The sequence below is a fragment of the Solanum dulcamara genome, chromosome 5, assembly GCF_947179165.1.
Source record: "Solanum dulcamara chromosome 5, daSolDulc1.2, whole genome shotgun sequence".
NCBI lineage: Eukaryota > Viridiplantae > Streptophyta > Magnoliopsida > Solanales > Solanaceae > Solanum > Solanum dulcamara.
Window position 1 is genome coordinate 78,312,273 of NC_077241.1, and position 20,725 is coordinate 78,332,997.

At 31.4% G+C, this 20,725-nt stretch overlaps 1 protein-coding gene and 1 non-coding gene across 3 annotated transcripts; one reads left to right on the plus strand and one right to left on the minus strand.

The window, feature by feature from the left end:
• The first annotated feature begins 3,503 nt into the window (after window positions 1–3,503).
• TRNAA-AGC (transfer RNA alanine (anticodon AGC)) lies at window positions 3,504–3,576 on the plus strand. Its single transcript has one exon. It is a non-coding gene; the product is annotated as a tRNA-Ala (tRNA).
• A 1,319-nt stretch (window positions 3,577–4,895) lies between these two features.
• On the minus strand, window positions 4,896–6,425 carry LOC129888595 (protein LURP-one-related 17-like). Of its 2 annotated transcripts, none has more exons than XM_055963547.1 (2): window positions 6,056–6,425; window positions 4,896–5,361 (listed from the first exon to the last, which is right to left on the minus strand). In XM_055963547.1, the coding sequence occupies exons 1-2, from the start codon at window positions 6,362–6,364 to the stop codon at window positions 4,963–4,965; spliced, it is 708 nt and encodes a 235-aa protein (XP_055819522.1). In that variant the 5' UTR covers window positions 6,365–6,425; the 3' UTR covers window positions 4,896–4,962. The 2 variants fall into 2 exon arrangements, with proteins under 2 accessions (XP_055819522.1, XP_055819521.1); XM_055963546.1 differs by having other exon boundaries at window positions 4,896–5,364.
• Between the last annotated feature and the right edge of the window lie 14,300 nt (window positions 6,426–20,725).

Consider the following 20,725-nt stretch of genomic DNA (forward strand, 5'->3'; position numbering starts at 1 on the left):
CTCAGCTTAAACCCCTTAGACTCCAAGGTGCGTCTCCAATCTTCCAGCTTAGCGTTAACTCCGCTACAAGTCTCATCGATGAGGACTATGTCGTCCGCAAAAAGCATACACCATGGCACCTCACCTTGAATTTGTCACGTCAATCCATCCATCACCAAGGCAAATAGGAACGGGCTAAGAGCTGATCCTTGATGCAACCCCATCATAACTGGGAAGTGTTCTGAGTCCCCTCCTACTGTCCTTACCCTGGTTTTGGCACCCTCGTACATGTCCTTGATCACCCTTATGTACGCTACAGGTACACCTTTAGCCTCCAAACATCTCCATAGTATCTCTCGTGGGACTTTATCGTAAGCCTTTTCCAAGTCGATGAATACCATATGCAAGTCTCTCTTCCTCTCCCTATATTGCTCCATTAGTCTCCTCATAAGGTGGATGGCTTCTGTAGTTGAGCGTCCCGGCATAAATCCGAATTGGTTTTCTGAAATAGACACGCCTCTCCTCACCCTCATCTCTACCACTCTTTCCCACACTTTCATAGTATGGCTTAGAAGCTTAATACCTCTATAGTTGTCACAGCTCTGGCTATCCCCTTTGTTTTTGTAAAGCGGGATCATGATGCTCGATCTCCATTCTACGGGCATCGTTGCCGTCGTAAAGATGACATTAAATAACCTAGTCAGCCATTCCAAACCTACCGGGCCCGCACTCTTCCAAAATTCTCCAGGGATCTCGTCAGGTCCGGTCGCTCTTCCCCGGCGCATCCTACGAACAGCATCCTTAACCTCCTCGACCGTAATACTCCTACAACCCCCAAAATCGTGACTACTTCCTGTATGTTCCAAATCTCCCAACACAATTTCTCTGTCCCCTTTGTCATTCAAAAGTTTATGGAAGTATGACTGCCATCTTTGTTTGATAAGGGTCTCCTCTACCAATACTTTTCCGTCTTCGTCTTTAATGCACTTCACTTGATCCACATCGCGTGCCCTTCTCTCCCGGGCCCTGGCTAGCCTGAATAATTTTCTGTCCCCACCTTTCTCTTCCAGTTCAGCATAAAGACGTTCAAAAGCTGCCATTTTTGCTGTTGCAACCGCCGACTTCGCCTCCTTCCTCGCTATCTTATACAGTTCTCCATTCGTCCACTTCTCCACCTCATCCTTGCTCTCCATTAGCTTAGCATATGCCACCTTCTTTGCTTCCACTTTCCCTTGCACTTCTCCATTCCACCACCAGTCCCCTCGATGCCGACTACGACTACCTGTCGAGACTCCTAGCACTTCCCTTGCTACAGCCCTAATATAACTAGCTGTCCTAACCCACATATCGTTCGCATCCCCACTACTATCCCAGGCCCCCATATCCTTCAATTTCTCTCCCATCTCAAAGGCACTAACCGTTGTCAAACTCCCCCATCTGATCCTAGGTCGTTCTTCCCCGACCCTCCTCGTCCTCGTCATCTTTATCCCTAAATCCATCACTAAGAGCTTATGTCGGGTTGTAAGGTTGTCGATCGGGATGACCTTACAGTCTTTGCACAAACCTTTATCATCCTTCCTAAGGAGTAAAAAATCTATCTGAGTTTTAGCCACTGAACTACGGAAGGTTACCAAGTGGTCCTCCTTCTTTGGGAAACTCGAGTTGGCTATCACCAAGCCGAAAGCTCTTGCGAAATCCAACAGTGCGGTTCCTCCTCCATTTCTGTCCCCGAAGCCAAAGCCCCCATGCACATCATCATACCCTACCGAAATAGATCCGATATGCCCATTGAAATCTCCTCCCACGACAAGCTTCTCAGTAGGTGGTATGCCTCCCACTAACTCGTCCAACTCCTCCCAAAAGCGCCTCTTATCCTCCTCGCATAAGCCTGCTTGCGGCGCATAAGCACTAATAACGTTCAACGTGATCCCTTCAACGACCATTTTAATCGACATCATCCTATCATTGACTCTCCTAACCTCCACCACCTGATCCCTTAAATCACTGTCTATTAAAATGCCTACCCCATTTCTGTACTTCGATTTACCAGAAAACCAAAGCTTATACCCGTCTATCTCCTTAGCTTTAGAGCCGACCCATTTTGTCTCCTGGACACAAGCTATATTAATCTTCCTCTTCTTTAGAATCTTAACCAGTTCTATAGATTTACCCGTTAACGTCCCAATGTTCCAAGAACCTATTCTCAGTCTACACGCTCCTTTAACCCACTTACCTTTCCTTACCCTCGTCCCCGTCAATGAGCCAGAACATGACCCTAGTCTACCATCACTAACCAAATCCACGAAAATGCGTATGAACTAATAAATTATTCGGGGGTTTAAAATCGGCAAAATGTAACTACAAGTATATGAACAAAGGATAGAATATAAAGATATAAAAACCGGAGGTACCAACTCCGGTAGAAATGAACCTGGTTGCCGCCGGAAAATACTGCTCACGTCGGGGTACTGTTCACGTCGGCGTACTTAGTTGTGTTGCAGTTGTTTTTCGTCACCGGAAATACAGATCTGTACACCTGAAAAAAAAAAAAAAAAAAAAAAAAAAAAAAAAAAAAAAAAACTTTGCCGGAAAAACTAGAGCTTCGCCGGAAAAACTGGAACTTTGCCGGAAAAACTTGAGATGTAATTGAAAGGAAAAAAAAATAGAAACGATATGCCTTAACTAAGACGCAAATTTCCTAACAATGCAATCGAATAATGCAATCGAATAGTGAAGATAACAGATCTAGTTAACCCAAAAACAAAAAAGAAAGACAGATCTGTTGTTAAAAGAAGGAGGGGAGCTGCGACAGTGTGGTGCAGATCTAAACCTTTATCTGGATGAACTGTGTTTCAACAAATGGAATCCAAAACTTTCGCAAAAAAAGAAAGAAAAACCCAGCTAGATATCTATCAGACAACAAATTAGAAAAAGTTCAAAAATTCAAAAATAGTTGCAGATCTATGTATGACCTGACCCTCAATTTGAAAAACATATTTTCAAAACAGGTTTAAGAAATACAAGAGTGAAAAGTTAAGCAGAAAAATAACAAAGGAAGAGTAAGAATTGACAACAAAAAATAGTAGACATAGACAAAATAATCAAAAATAATAAAATAGAGGAATACGATAATATTAACACAATAGTAGTGAAACTGATGAGGAAAATCAGATAAAGTGTTCTACTCACCCACAAAATAAAAAAGAAAAAACAACGTTCGAACTATCCACAAATCTTGCTAGTTGGAATTAAAATCGTCATTTGGTAGCTAGTGAAGAGGTAACTTATCTATGTATTAATTTATGTATAAGTTATACATGCAGTCGATATCTAGTAAGTTAGTCATGTATAAAACTCACCTAAGTAATCCATTTATAAGTTATGAAGAAAGTTGATGTATTATATTATACGAGGTAGAAGATAGAATAACTAATACATGCATAGTTAATACCTGCATAATTTAATCTGACTGCCAAACGAGTTGCATTGATTGAATATATTCTGCCGTAGTCTGAAACTCAAAAGGGGATGTAGCTCAGATGGTAGAGCGCTCGCTTAGCATGCGAGAGGTACGGGGATCGATACCCCGCATCTCCACTTTTTCCTGCCAACTTTTTTACTTCTATTGGGCCCAAGTGAAAATTGGTCCAATTGACACAGTACATAGCAGAAGCCCATCGAACTAAGCCTGGACCAACAGAAACCAAAAAAAGATACTAATTTAAACCTAATGTGTAATCAATAAATAATAGTAATAAAAAAAGGTAATTTGATTACAGAACTCAATTTCATATCCTTTTAGTAACAATTAAATCATTGTTTTGATAGATCTTTTTTACTACTACTTCTTCTTCTTCTTTTGGCTTGGAAGTGTGTCAATAACTCTTATAAATGGCGGAACTAAGATTTTCATTAAGAAATATCAAAATACACAAAAATAAACACACTAAAAAGCTAAAAAAAATCAACATACAATATATACGAAAAATAATTTTTTTCCTATTTTCCTTTAGTTACAAACTTGAAAGTTGTATCAATAGGCGGATCCATAATTTATATTGTTTTCCGAAACAAAGTTGTGGTGTCATTGTAAATGGATTTTGTAGATTCCCCTATGAGATTAACTGCAGCATTTACTTCTTCTACGACTCTCTGCTAATTAGTACTTAAATCACTCTACTAATTTGGATAAAGAATACGAAAAAAATAATTAATTGAAATCAGAATTTGACTAGTTAAATTTCCATATTTTATCTTTTTTAGATTTTTCAATTCAGACACCGTCCTTGAATTTATCTTTCTGAGCAAAAGGAGAACATATATACAATATGAAACTAGACAACTTTAATTTGATCTCTCTGTACACATTGAACTTTGGAAAATATATTCACACGTTAACGCTGGTTCACACATAAATTTTGAAGTTAAAATTTTGAAAAAATTGATTTTTTGAAATTGTAATTATTAAAATTTAAAATTATATTTAAACATGCATTTTAAACATATGAAAGAATATACTCCTAATAACATCTTAGTTTTTAATCAAAATATAGGACACCCAACACTCGTCTGTGTTTAAATGGGATTGCCCAAAATTATATAAATAGACATAATCATTTTCTCAATAAACGTGGGGCATTTAACACTGCATAACATTTATCGGAGCTAAATCCATTACTTGAGGGACCATCTTTAATTTGCTCGTTGGCAAAACGCCTTGACGCGTGCGTCTAGTTAATTTGTTTGGACATCTAAAACTTGAACTACTTTAACATGAAGATTCAACATTTGGTAAATGAAGAATATGGTGAAGTTTACTTTAATAAAATAATGAACTTTAGCTTGATCCTAATTCAATCATAAAAGATACCTCATATATCAGATGATCACGATATATTATCGAAAATCATATAATAAAGAGATCAACATCACATTTCCTTCAAATGTGAGTACATTAAATTAATTAACATATATTGAAACAACTTAGGAAAACATTTGGTCTAACAACAACACCATAGCCATGGCAAAACCAGAATCAAATCCTGGCATTACAACTAATACAAAAACTTCTAATCCAAAAGTAACACCACCAGTTACTGCTTGTTTCTTCCTAATTTCTGCCACAACATTTCTTGATTTTGCATCCAACACTTTACATGTTCTGTTTGCATATGACCCTTCAATAATATAAGAATATGTCTTGTCTGATGATGTTCCATGATAATAAACATGGGCAAGTACATTAATGTTACTTTGTAAAATCTTCATTGGTTTCTTTACACAAAATATAGGCTTCTTTCTTAATGATGTTGTCTTGTGATCATGATCTCCAAGTACTTCTCCTTCATATATGAACCAATTGTTGTCTACTATCCTTAGCTTCTGCTAAATCATCCAAAAAAAAAAGAGATGAAAATTAAAGACTCTTTATTCAATGACTTAGTCAGAATTTTTACTAGAAATTCAAAATATAAAAAAGTAAACACACTAGATAAAGTAATAACAATTGCTAAATAGTGCTTATCTATTTATTTTTTTTATCAAGCTCACAAATATTAGTACATGCTTTACAATTATTAGTAGTTATCTTTTAAGATGATTTAATAATTTAAATTTCTTAGCACTATGAAGTCATACCAAAAATAACTACAAATAAATATCTACTAAAAATAAGACTATAACTTAAAAAGTAAGAAAATAAGCAAGTTGATCATTATCATAGATTTTAGATCAGATTTTAAAAATTTCAAGTTCCGAATTCTAATTTCATTTTTCACTCAAGAAAACGTTAAAAAATTTCAAGTAAAATACATGTTCAAAAACTCAAATTTTTAAATTTTAACTTCAAAATCTATGACCAAACAGAAAGTAAGACTTATCAAGTCTGCAAAATACAGTAGTTGTTGTGTGCTAAGATAAAATTAGTCGACCTAATTAGTAGTTGTTGATATTTGTTACACTTGTTAAAAATAGTTCTTATCTTATGGTCAATATCTTGTAACGTCAGTCACGCATAAAGAAAATTTATGCAATTTGATTTTCGAAAAAATAAATGGACGGAGAGAGTATTAATTACCTTATGCCGACATATAGTGAGAATGGGTTTCCCAGAACCATCCATTAGAATTGTTTGGTCACGTCTACCAGAATAATTATCAACTCTGTACACTAAATTTCCATCCGACCCAATAACTGTAAATCCTTTACAGCTAAAAATGAGTGATTTTCTCCATACTGTTAAAGATATACACGATGATATTGATGACGATAATGATGATGCTGTTGCTAATTCCTTGCAGCTGCTATTATTGTTCTTGAAATCTTGTAATTGATGATCTTGATTATTCAAAGATCTGAAACTTATTGATTTTAAGAAGAGAAGCATTTTTTTTCCTTTCTCTAATTATCTCTCTAGATTTATATACTTTTTTTTGTGGGGAGAACTTTTTGGCTAACGTAAGATAGGAAGATCTTTGTAGGAGATGGGATATTTATAGATGCTAAGTTATTTTATTTTTCATTTTTTGGGTTGTAATTATTAATGTAGGTGTTTGTAAAGAGGGGAGCAAACAAATTAACATGTGGCTGTTGGACATTGGTCGAGGCAGTATATTTTTTTTTCTCGAACACAAATTCAAAAAGAAATTACGTCGTCCTTTCATTTACCTAACTCAATGTCCCATGCATTTGATGACTTTTAAAACCACTATAGTAGTTCTAATGGAACAGTGGATGGGTTATTTTCTGAGGTATTAAATTTGAATTTTGGATATAAATATTTTTTTTTTGATAAGAAGAGTGATTTATGCGGCGTGAATTCAAAATAATCAGATTTCAATACAGATATCGAACACCAAATTAAAAAAAAAAAAAGTTTTGAATTCTAATGGATAAGTTTTCTTATCGACTTAATCTTAATGTCTTACGTTAATATTTTTCTGTCTCAAAATATTAGTAATGTGTGTTTTTTATTTTACACACCTCTAAAAAACATTAATTAAGATGAATATTTAATTATTTTATCTTTATATTTTAACGCTTTATGAGTGAAATTGTAGTTTTCAACAAAAATTACTATTAAAGATAAAATAAAAAAATACAATTAATTTTATCAAATATAATTAATTTTATCGTGAAATAATACATATATTTTTAATAAAAATGACATATATTTGAAACGATGAAGTATAGATAATTATTTATGGTTAGTATAGATTTTTACTTATTAAATAAGGTAAATAACTTGTTATATTAGATTAAGTTAATTATTACTAAATGACATCTCTAAAAGATTTGCCACAATCAAAGACAGACCAAATATAGGAGATATGTTGGGAGATAATCTCTCGTCGCGGTATTATGTAATTTTTGTGTGGATATTTAACTTAAAATCCTTTTCTTATTAGCTAAAAGGTTGTTTATTACGAAAGAAAATATTTTTAATGAAAAAAAGTAATTCTTTTTTCCTTGCTTCTAATATTTGAAAAAAGTAACTTTTCTACTCATTTTTAGCGATGGGCTATGAAGGTGTATGGGAGAATATTTATGAAACTTATTAATTTTTTTTATTAAAGAATTCATTTTCTTAGTTTTTAATAAGAAAATGTTTGGTAAAAATTAGCATTATACCAAACACACATTATAGTCAAACTCTGATATGACTGTTGGAAAATGTGCCACGTGTTTGATTAAGTTAATTGAATTATGAGATTCCTTATTGTTTGTCCTCTTACTAATTGGCTTAATTTTTAAATAATCTTCTCTCTTTGTCTCCTAAATGAGAGTTAGGAACTTCGATTAACGTTATCTCTTGTTAATAAGAGACAAAATATAGAACCAGAAATTCTGGAATGTGAGTTATCAACTCTTAAGACATTGCCAGTACTGCCGCTCTTCCTTTTTTGACATTAATTTACATGACCTTTATGTGTTATAATTATTTTTACATTTTTCTCTTACAACTTGTTGCTACAATATCTTGTTCCAAATAAAATCTACCCTTTCGTTCAATATTAGTTATCATAATTTATTTTTTGAGAGTTAATCTAAATATCTTTTAGAATTAAATTAGATTTGATTAATTTAATATTTTAAAAATTATATATAAAAATATTATTCTATATATTGTAATTCTTTTCATATCACTATGATCATGAAAAAATATATTTTAAAATATTAATTAAAGTTCATATAGTTTGACTCTTAAAAAAATATGACAATTAAAATAGAAAACAAAGAATACTTAATTGCCATAAAAAAAATATTTAATAAAGCTTCCAAGGTAAAAAAATAAAAAAATAAAACTTGAAAACTTTTTAGTTTGAAATTATCAATCGGGTAATAAGATGTTTGTCATGAAAAGATGAAACATATAAGACCATAAAGTCTTTTAATTTTTCTAGAAGTTCACATAAAATGATCAATTTAGTCACTGTGTTGGAACTAGGAAGGACTCCATCCGAACCTTTTAATTTGTCACTTTATAAAAATAAAATAAAATAAAAATAGGTCCAAAATATTTGTCACTTTAAAAAATAAGAACACATTGATTTTTTTTTCAATTCTATTATTTTTTATTATTGGAGATACATTATTAAATAAATAAAAATATATTTTCTCTAATTATTTAATTTTTTTAATAAAATATCATATCTAAGCAGAGTTCCTAAGTTCGAGTTTCACCTCCATTCATTCTCAAAAAAAAAATCTATATGTTTAGCTCAGTAAACAAAATCAAGTTCACACATGAGAGATTGTGTTAAAAATATATATATTATATCTATTAAGCAATAAAATTGTGTTTCTTCTAATCACTTAAGCTTATAAATGTCATAATCACTACTCTAAATTCACTAGTACTCCAAAAAGACATAATCATTTGAGTAAGGGATTAATTATAAGAGTAATTTGATTAAATATTTTCGCTTATTTATTTTGCTGGCTACCCAGGAGATTGATCATTGATGACTATATGAAGCAAAATACGAGAAGAATTAGGACTCTAAAACTGTGTTTATTAATTGCATTTTTAATAAATTGAAGTCATGATTTTAATGCATGTGGCAGATAAGGTAGGGGGACCTTATTACACTATTTTCAGTACCAGTCACGTTATTATCCAAGAAAATATTTATGTGGGACAAAAGAATATTTATAAGTAGGTACTGCGAGTCTTTATAATAAAGTATGCAGCACGAGAAATACCTTTTTTCAATTATTTATATAACTAAGTGACAAAAACACGTAGTTAATTTCTTTTTTTCTTTCTTGAATTTTATACATGGAACTAATTAAACTGATCGAGTTTTAATATGATCATTTCTCTTTCCTGCATTTTCGATTTGATATGATTCCTTTGTTAATCAACACTCAAATCTTTGGAAAATTTTCTGGAAATAGATATTTTGTTTGCTTTTTTTGAGTGCAGAGATTTATATTATGTTACGTTAGAGATTTATATTATATTTTGTAGAAAAACTTATACAAGCAAATAGATAAAAACACACTTTTAACTTTTTGATTATATAATACCAATTTAGATTGTGGTAGAGTGGTAAGTACTCTTTCATTCTTAATTAGAAGTCTCGGGCTCGAATCCCCGACCTGAATACGGTTATACAATTATACTCCTTTTTTTATCCTTGATTTGGAGTTCGAAGGTCAAACTAACTAATGTTTGTTGTGACTTCAGACATAAATTTTTAAATTTTTTTTAAAGTAAAATTTACATATTTAGAAACTATATTAATAAAAATTAATATAACTCATAATACTTATCAATTCAAAATATTTAGAAAATATTAAAAAATATATGATTAAAGAAAATATTATTTAATTATTCACATAATAAGAAAAACAAACTGAAAAGTAAGAAGTATCTTTACATCCTTTTATCTAGATATGTAGATACGTTATACTGAACGTGAGACATTGTATAACTCAAAAATCCTCCTAATATTTGATCTTTATCTAAGAGTACTTCAGACAGAAATTAAAATGCACGATATAAAAAATACAACAGAAATTCAAGATTTTAGCTATGCACCATTATATTAAAGCAAATAATTTGTTTTGATGTGAAATTTTAAATTATACTATAAAAGATATTTCAAAGATATGGCTGTCCCCATATATATGAATTGTGATAGCCTCCTTCTAACTTTACGTAACAAAGTGCATGTCTTTTTTCTGTGGTTGCACTTTTATTCACGTCTCTTCTTTAATGCCAAGACAAAATTTAATGTCTAATATTTTCCTTCAGTTTTCTTACTGTAGAAAATTCAACAAAAGGTTCCTAATTATCTAGAATCTTAACAACAATCCATGTAATTTGTTTTACGATTTTGACAGAATTCAATAATTCTATTTGAATTATGTATGTAAATTGAGAAATCACTAAATATTTGCATATAATAATTAAGTTGCAACCCAATGGAGCGACCCACCCGCCCATTCTCTCACCTCTTGAATGGAGTCTTATATGGCGTAAATTTAAAATAGTTAGACTCCAATGCTAATATTAAATATTTAGTGAAAAAAATAATCTCCAGAACTCATAAATATTATATTTTGAAATCCACCAGAAAAGTTACTATTTTCTGTAAAAAGAGGAAGATAATAAAATTAAAGAAGAGTTTAAGTATATACACTATCGATAAAGAAAATTTTTGCATCATCAAATCATTTTTACTTATTGTGATAGATAACCTGTCTTATTTTTCAAGATTACATATATTTCTTTCGTTCAATTCTACTTGTCACATTTAGACTTGACAGACCCATTAAAAAAACAATGACGATTGATCTGACTATTTTGCCATACTAACCCTATTTATAGATGTTTTGCTTTACGTCTTAGAAAATAATTTGGAGAATAATTAATTAATGCTAAAGGGTAAAATTCATGTAAAAAATAATTATTATGTTAAAATTGACAAGTAAAAGTGAAAATCTATTTTTAGAATTGTAAACAAGTAAAAATTAACAGAGAGATAGAGGCGTATCTATTAAATTTTATATATAAATATATATTCTTATAATTTAAACTCATAAAAGAAACACATCGATCCCCTTGCATATATGTCACAAAAACTTTCCAATAGGAAATTAAAATATGTGCAAATATTAAATGAAAAAAAACTAGTAACTTTATTTTTATAGATCCCTATCACATATATATGATATTGATGGCAATATTGGCCGGTTCTCTTGTTGCTTTATAGGTAGCAACATCAACCAAGATTTGCCCTCTCCATAGGGTGATGTATGGTTTGTGAGTATTATTTTATGTGTTCTAACTTCTATGTATAATTACTCTGCATATCCTTTGAAACAATTAGACAAGAAAATTAATAAGTGTCAATCAAATTAGATTAGTGAAAAATCAAAGTCTAATTAGATTGTTCGTACAACTATACACTGTTTTATTTTTCTTACTTTGACTCATGCGAAAGAAAATACTACTTGTTTGTTCACTACTTCTTCTTTTTCCATTTTTTATTTCTTTTTGGTGTGATTCATTTAATATAGTCTTCAATATAAGTGTCAAATGAGTGAATCGTCTCTAGAGTACTTAAGTAAAATCAGGGCACTAACGAGGATTAGTATCTTTAATTAGAAATTTTGGATTCAAGTCTTTCTAGATATGGATTTGCTTTACTTTTCAAATGGAACTTTCGATGCAAATTCAAATTTAATCAGATCTTAATATAAATATCAAACATCGAATGAAAAAAAAAGAAAAGGAAAATCAAGATCTTAATATAAATATCAAACATCGAATGAAAAAAAAAAGAAAAGGAAAATCAAGGCGATCACCCAACCCGTCTGCTAAGGTCACTATGAATTGGTCAGAACTACTAGTAAAAACAATTTCTAATTAATTATAATGGTATAATTAAAACAACTTCTTTCACTAATTTTTACCTTATCTTTAGCTAGAAAATTGAGTAACTAGCTAGCTAACGCTATAATATAGTATTAGTAATTAGGTTTTAACCAGGAAATGACGCATGATGTCCTTCAAAATGTTTGGTCGTAAAAGTTTGTCACAGCTTAACAAAATATTTTTAAAAATAACTTTAACTTGAAAAAAAAATTGGAAAATTTGGGAAGGACTTTTGTTGTCCATTAAGATATAAGTTTTAGTTTTTGCCTATAAAATAGAACTTGTAGTCAATTGACAAGTTCATTATCTTAAAATATATTGCATTATAGATAAAATTAATTTATGTCCATAACTTATGCCCCGTGGATAAGGAAACCTTGGCTTGAGAATTTTCTGAAATATAGGCTATTAAACAGTGTGTTGTGAGTCAACCTATTGCTTAGTATTGCAGCCTAAATTTGTTGACTGCAGGTGGATTTGGCTCTCCATTGAAAATAATATCATAATTGACTCATCAACCCTTCAAACTTTTGATGAATTGGACATGGCTGTATAATTAACTTATAGACTATAATTGACACCTCTAGGCTCAAGTATTCTCCAATGAAAATAATAACCATTTCATTCACGTTTCTTTGCCTCTAACATCAATCATTTTTATTTGGAACGGTCTTTAATTACTAAAAAAAAAACTAAAATTAGTTATAAATTTCATTGCTAATTTGCTCGTCGCTAACACACACATATATATATATATATATATATATATATATATATATATTCATCACTAAATAACATCATCAACGAATTTTATTATCTCACTAAAATATTTGTCTGTCACTAGCAAGAGTTGATAAAGTGTTCGTAAAGCGTAAATTGTCAGTTTCATGGTCATAAAATAATGTAAAGACTATTTCTAAGATAAGAAAGGAATTAAGTAAAAGGAATAATATTTTATAGAACAAAATCTCTTATAACTAATAAAGTACAAATTGTCTCGATCCCTTGATTCATATACATCACCTAAAGTATCAATATTCATGTTGCTTTATAGGTGGCAATACCAACCAAGATTTGCTTATGTTCATGTGTTCTATTACAGTAATTTGCCCTACATCCTTGGAAATAGTTGGTGAAGATTGAAGAAAATGTAACAATTACATAATGAGATTGGTAAAAAAGAAAAAAGTCCAAGGATACATGACTAGTTTTTTTATTTTTTGTTCTTATTCAATATCCATCTTGAAATTCTGACTAATTCAGATTGTACCACATAAGGTCATGAATTAAAAGGAAAAGGGCATTTTGTAAGTATTTTTTAACTTGAGGTTTTTGATTAAAAATGGAGAAATTATATCACGTGCCACCCTTGGTCATAAAATTTTGGCAAGAGAGAACACCAGGTGGGCAATATTATTATTATTATTTGGAACCCCAAAAACCCTGCAGTCATTTTCCTTTGAGTATGCACCGGATAAATCTACTCCGGTGCAATAGCTCACGAACCATACAGACAGTAGTGGAATTAGAATTTTGATTAAAGAGTATCAAAATATAAAGAAGTTAAATGTCGTAGAAGTCAATGAGTGTTAATATAATATATATATATATATACATAAAAAAAATTGTTATGTAGCTACACAGTGTAATTTTGCGATAAAGAAGTCGACACCCCTCAAGTGTATGTGGCTCCGCCACTACACACAAATCACAGAAAATGTAAACCACACAAGACAAACTCGATGCAACGAGCTATGAATGAGAAATTAAACTACTGATGAAGAAAATCGATTCCAAATCTCCCATATAAAAAATCACTCACTCACTCAACCAACTCAACCAACCCTCGTGGGTTGGGTAATATTATTCGTTAGAAGTATTTTCAAGAATTGACTTAATACTATTGCATGGTCAATAGACAAGAAAAAAATTGATGACAAATTAACAGTAAACCAATCTACATCTTACACAATACAACCTACGATTGATTGTTAGACTAAAGACACTTACTTTTCCATTATTTAATTTAAAATATAATTTAAAGTAATATACGCATTAGCATTAGTTATTAGTATAATTTTACAAAAAAGGTATTACGTGGCAACTTTGAGACTTATTACACTTAAAATAAATATGTTATTTAGAAAGAATCTGTTGGAAAAGAAATCTTTTTCAACAATTGAGAAGATTCATATCAAAGATATTTCCAATCAAACTATAAGATATAATCGTTGGTGTTTACATTGTCATATCACTCAAAAAATATTTATAAAGCAAATCTCCTTAATTACAAAATTTATAATTTTTGTAAATAAAATGATATAATTACCTTCTACAACAAATAAATGTGATTTGAAAATAGTATAAAAGATCTTTACACTAATGACTCAAATTCACTCAATAATTAGTCAAATTAATAAATTAGTTTTAAACTTTTGTTACTCTATTAAAAGCCTTGGCTTTTGTCCAATTAACGACATGCATCAATTATACAATGACACGTATAGACCTTTTAAATTTCTTACCAAACTTTATATATCAATGCCTTTTTCTCATCTGTCACATACAAAGATTATGTTAATCCCCTTCCTTAATTAGGAAAAAAGACAACCTAAAAGTATAATATAGTATTTTTCCTGTTTGGCTTTATTTATGAGACCAAGATCGAATTGTCAGCCACGTGGTTCAATTTGTGTGATGCTGATTTGGACATTTGATTATATGTGAGGTTTTAATATGGTCAAAATTAAAGTCATTGATAATTATGTCAGATGAACCGACCTATTAATTTGAACGTGTGATGTATCAAGATTTTCAACAATTACAACTTATATTCTTTGTCGTTTTGCTTTTCCGTAACGTTGACGTTAATATCTTTATTTGGGTTCTTAATTACTGTGTTATTTTCTTAACACAAGATGTAAAATTATGCAAAAAAAAAGGGGGGGGTGGGGAGGAGAAGAAAAACGTGGCACTTTAATATCTTGTTTAACCTTTTTATTAATAATATTGGTATAAATTATACGAAAATTTTTATTATTTTAGATGAAATAGAAGATTGAAAATAATTTCGTCCCTAAAAATAACAATTTACAATGGGGACTAGACTAAGATCTCTGCAAGAAAAATAAATTTAGAGGAAGAGATAAGTCCTCAGATATCTATGCAATAAAAATTGTCTATTAAAAATATCGTTTTGATATATGGAAGTGGAATTTTAAGATATTTTTTTAAGTTCAAAAGGAAAGGGAATTGAACTTTAAGAATTGAATTAATCAAATTCCTATTGTATCAACTTGAGCGGAAAGAGCACCTTAAACTACATTTTTGAAATTCAATTTTGTCAATACTATAAATTCAGTTTAAAATGTTTGAAGTTATCTTTGGCATGCAATGTAAAATTTCAATAAAAAAATATGTGAAGTTTGACTTTTTCAAATCCCCGATTTTAATTAAAAAAATGTTTAAAGTTGGCATTGGCAATTGACAAGTCAGTCCAAACTTGAGGCAAATTATTTGATGTTCGGCTTTCATAAGGACACACTTCAGACAAATATATTCAAAATCATATGCGAATTTTAACTTTAGTCGTGTACATCTAAAGTTATTTTAAAAGTAGGTAATATGACCCTAGTTAAGTTAAGGTGTATCACTGAAATTTCGGTCATAATTTGGAGGGTGCTTATGCATTAGCCCATTAGAGTAATTAAAAACTTTGAAGTGTATATTAATATGTCCAAAATTTTGAAAAGTCTTCCCTTTCTTTTTAAATTTTAAAATGTAAATTTTTTTCCTTCATTATCTTTTTAATCTTCATTTCTTTTTCCTTATTTCTCTTTTCAGATTTCTCTCTTCCTCTATCTTCTTCTTCTTTATGGTCTTTGTTGTCATCGTCATTGCACCAATGTTCATCATTTTTTATTGCGCTCTTCATCTTTTTCTCTTTTTGGTCCTTATTTTTACATCATGTTGCAACCTATACTATAGGTTGCTTGTTGCAATAGGTTAGCAATATGTTGCAACAAGTTAACAATCTATTGCAACAAATGTCCTATTTGTTGGACATCTGTCGCAGATAGGACATATGTTGCAACAAATGGCTAACATGTTACAACAACTCCTGCAGTTGTGAGGTGAATGAGAGAATGACTATGACGGTAAAGAAGGTGTTGATGTTGGTGGTAACAACGACGATGGAGGTAGTGGTTGTTGTGGCGGCGACAAAAAGAGAAGGGATGGCGGCGACAAAAGGATAGGGTGGGAAAATAGAGGGGGGAGGGAGAGGAGGGGGATGAGAAAGATAGGATTTTTGTATAAATAAAAAAACTTGAAGATTTTAAAATTAGTATCATTACCGGGCACTAATCTTAAAATTATCACATCTATTCAATAATTAAAAGTTGAGTCACCTTTTTACCCTGAATTAAAATTTTCTAGAGAGAATATACATCAAATACTTATCAAACCCAAATATGATAAATTGAAATGCTATTATTTCTGGTTAAGAGTAAAAATTCATCACCGCCGACACCAACCACCACTCCATCACATCGGTTCAGAGATTCTTCCAGCATGCTCTTACTCTCGTAATTCATCGGAAATCTATTTTATCTACAATTTCACTTCTTCAGTTCTCACAGTAAATCCTCGAATCCTTATGATCACTACCGCCGTCACAACTATTGGCACAATCGGTATATTCACTTTTCTGAACTCGTTGTTACCGTCAAAGCCGCAATTTGTTATTCCGCACAGATTTTCTTCTGTCGTTTGTTCTCCACTCGCGACTCTCGAATTGGTGACATCAGTGACTTAGTGGTTACTCAATATGACAACCCGGAGTTTTTTATCTGTGAAAATATTAGGGCAAGTGCTGAGGAGTCGATTCTTCCAGTATGTGTCACGGCCCAATTTAGGATCATGGTTGGCGTTAAGGGGAGAATCCCCATAGTAAGCCTTAAACCAAAGTCTATAGAAAAGCGAAAGAGTTTCCTTTGTATTTAGGCCTATTCTATATTTTTTCTTGTCTAAAAAATTCACAACACAACCAATAACATCTCTAAATCAACGAAACATATCCATCAACAGTCTAATCTCCATGCAATAATATCAATTTATCTACAATTATGAAAGGAAGTTTGAAACTAGTCACACGATTACAATACAAAAGAGTACCCATGACTCTAATAAAGAAAATGACAAATGGAGCGACTCTAAGAGTTTTTAAAGAAAAACCATAACAACTAAATAAGCTTGATGCCCGCGGGAACAAGTGTGGGGCTCACCATGGATTTTCAATTCGTTAACTCTAATTAATGAAATCCTCGCCAACGTCACCTGTGCTCTTTGTAAAAACATTTAACGGAGAGTGAAATGTTAGCTCAATGAGTAATAACACTTAAATCACAACCGTTTTAATGATGGACAAGTCAGAAAATATGCTAGTATGATAATCAAAATCATGAAATAAATGCCCATTTTGAACACTATAATAATATTCATTCTTATTTGTATCATATAAGTAAAATTAATATATGCATATATATATATATATATATATATATATAAAGGAGGATCATAGACAAGGTGATGTGGCACCTCTTTATGACCTTCATTCATATTTATTTTTTTCTCCTTTTTTTGGCTTTTTACTTTCATTTCTTTCAATTATTTTATTTTATAAAATCATCTCCTTAAATCTTAATATATAAATTCTACTCTTAATTAATATTTGTAATGTCCATAACTTCTAACCTTTCATATTCATAACCCTCAAATAATTTAATATACAAATTGATGACTCCTTAAAATCACACTTATAAAAAACTATTTTGAGACTTATATGATGATTATTTTAGTTTCATTTCTCCTTATGCTTCATCTTTTATCTTTTTGGTTGGTCATTTTTTTTGTCTTCTTTGATTTGATTTAGCAGGAAAGAGATCTATAATGAAGATTGTTAGACATTCTTGCATAGTTCAATTTTATGAGGTAAAATAATTTGATATGTCTAATATAATTATCTTTTTTTCTCTATTGCAATTAAACATTTAGTATTATTATTTTTGAATTCGTACGTATCATGAATTTTTTAAAAGAAAATGATTTGATTTTTTCTCTTTGCTTCTTTTTGTAGCTTCTAGAGTTATTTTTTCCTATTTCTACTTCTCTTTGTAGTTTCTAATGATTTTGATTATTTTTGCTCCTTGTTTCTCTTTGTAGTTTTTGGACAATTGAATTATATTATGTTGATAACAGGGTCCTTATTTCCTTTTTAACTCATAATTAGACATTTTTTAAAGTTTTTATTTGATTAGATAACTTTATTTTTATATTTTTTTATTGTTGTTATAAGGTTAACTTATTATGTTTACAGACCAAGATTTTTTTTGAAAATAAAGGTAGAAAAGAAAGTCAACATATGCATGTATGCTGCTTGAGAATACATTTACTCAACTGGATCCCACCATCCCACCAAAGTGGGATGGTCCCGTTTTAGCGACGCAGTCAGAGTGAGAATGTGGCCGCCAGAGCGAAAGGACATTGGTCAGAAATTACGTCGCGATTTTCTTATTTTTCTCATTTCTTCCAAAGAGAGGTTAAAGGCGAGGGTTATTGCAAAAACCCTCCAAAGGGCTGCTCTTGACTTGAGAAGAGGAGGGGAGGGGATCTCAGCTTTTGGAAGGCTTCAACCCGTGGAATCCAATCTGGTTTTGCCCGTAGAACGTTGGAAATCAATGATTTCAGAAGCATTATCTCTCCACGGTTGATTGGCGGCCAGGTATGCTAGGCTTCTCTTTTCTGAGTAGTAAATCTATACCTATTGTGTAGTATATGAGGAATTTTAATGAGAAATCATATAATTAAGTTGTGGGTCATGGGTCACGGGCAGAAATTCGGTTGGGTTAGGTTTAATTTGAATGTGATCTGGGTAAAAAGGTGTTGTAAGGATTGGGAAAGTGTAATTGTGGTGATATTATTGCGTACAGACGGTTATCTTATAACAGACTTAGTATTGTATCTAGAGATATATAAACAAGTAGATTTTTGAAGATAAACCCTAAGGGTTTAGTAGTGCGGGTGTTGGGTTGTTTCCAGAATTGTCTTAAGGATGTAATTGTGCTACTTATTATATGCTTAAATGTGTACTGATAAGGGAAACAAGTTAGTTTTTATATAAATGATTACTTGCTCGCTTGCCTTGTGATGGACCTGTTCTATTGATATAATGTGATCTATAGTTGGTATTTTATGATTGGTTTTCATAACTGGATAGGGTGCCATGTTTTGACACATATATGGATCGGGTGTTACATTTCGATACATATTTGGATCAGATGTCATGTTCTGATACATTCTTAGATCGGGTATCACGTTCCGACCCAAATGTGACTGGATTGGGTCCCCTAAGAGGGCCAAGTATGTGTATGTATGTATGGTTCCATGAGAGGACCTGGTGATATCTTTAATTCAATGGAATATAAGGTTAGTGGCAAGTGCGCCATGGATTAGGAACCTATAAATGAACTCTTGAGTCGAAGTGTGTTAGTTATAAAGAATTGTGAGCCTGAACAAACTTATTGGTGGGTCAGAGGACGGGCTTTATTAGGTCTTGATGTGACATATGTGTTATAAACATATTCTATATATATAGGCTTAGAAGTGGAGGCTCTTGTTGACAGGAAGTTTTGTTATTGATATTTCCATGGTTAACTGTGGTAGTTGTAATGGTTACCTAAAACTGGTGGAGTGAGAAAGTGTGGTTGTGGGAGGGTCGTGCCTTAGATTGTAAGACAGTTGAACTAAGACCAGTGATGGTTGGGGGAATTCATTGAGTGATTAAGGTTGTTAGGCGGAGACTATTAGATGAATGATCGGAAGCGAGGTGGGCCTATAAACCACACGGCTTAAGTTGTAACTAGAGAGGGTAATGGAACTCTGAAGTGCAGAGTGGTGAATACCTCAAGGGTAAGAGTAAGAAGTGTAATTATTGGGTTGAAATGGATAAAGTGATAAAGTTTAATTATTATGATGTATCTTATTTTTTTTTGTTCATATATTATGCGATGAGTAGCAAATTGAACGATGATTCTTACCAGTACGAGTTGTTTGTACTGATATTACTCTTACTATGCCACTTGGCATAGTCTGGTTGAAGAGTCAATTATGTCTCTTAGATGAAGACGAAGACGATCCTCTAGCAGCTTCCATTTTTCTTCTTTATGGTGGAAGCTGGGTCATTGTTCCTTTATTTTATTACTACTCTCAAAAGCTTTTGTACCTGTTTAGTCTAGTATCCAAAGGGGGTTTAATGTTTTTTTTTTGTGTAAGTGTATTACTGCAGATTTTATAAACATCGGGTTAATTACTCAAGTTTTGACTTAAATTCCGTAATGCCTTGTTATTAAGGGTCAAATGTTCTCCTACTTAGGTCATAAAATGGGTATCCGCACAGCCTGATGGGTTGAATTATGACACTAATTGTGGTGTAAAAGTAACCCTAACAAAAAGAATCCTAAATGTGGAAACAATTAAATGACCTAAGTGGTTAAGTCCAATTTATTCGTACTCTAGTTAACAATCTAATTTTTTTCTACAAAAGACTTCTAATTTCATAGAAAGTAAGTATTCTAATAGAATTCTTACTAATTTGATAACAAAATATTTTATCTAATAACTTCATAATCTAAGTCTACAAAGGAAACACGGAATGCATTTTTTAAAAATATTAGAAAATTTATGAATATTATTTTTATATATAAAGAAAATGGTGAAGAAATGATTTTGTCAAAAGTAAAGTGTTTTAATGAAGTGCAAAAAGTTCAAACAACATTTTTAAGGACCTTCATAATTTTAATA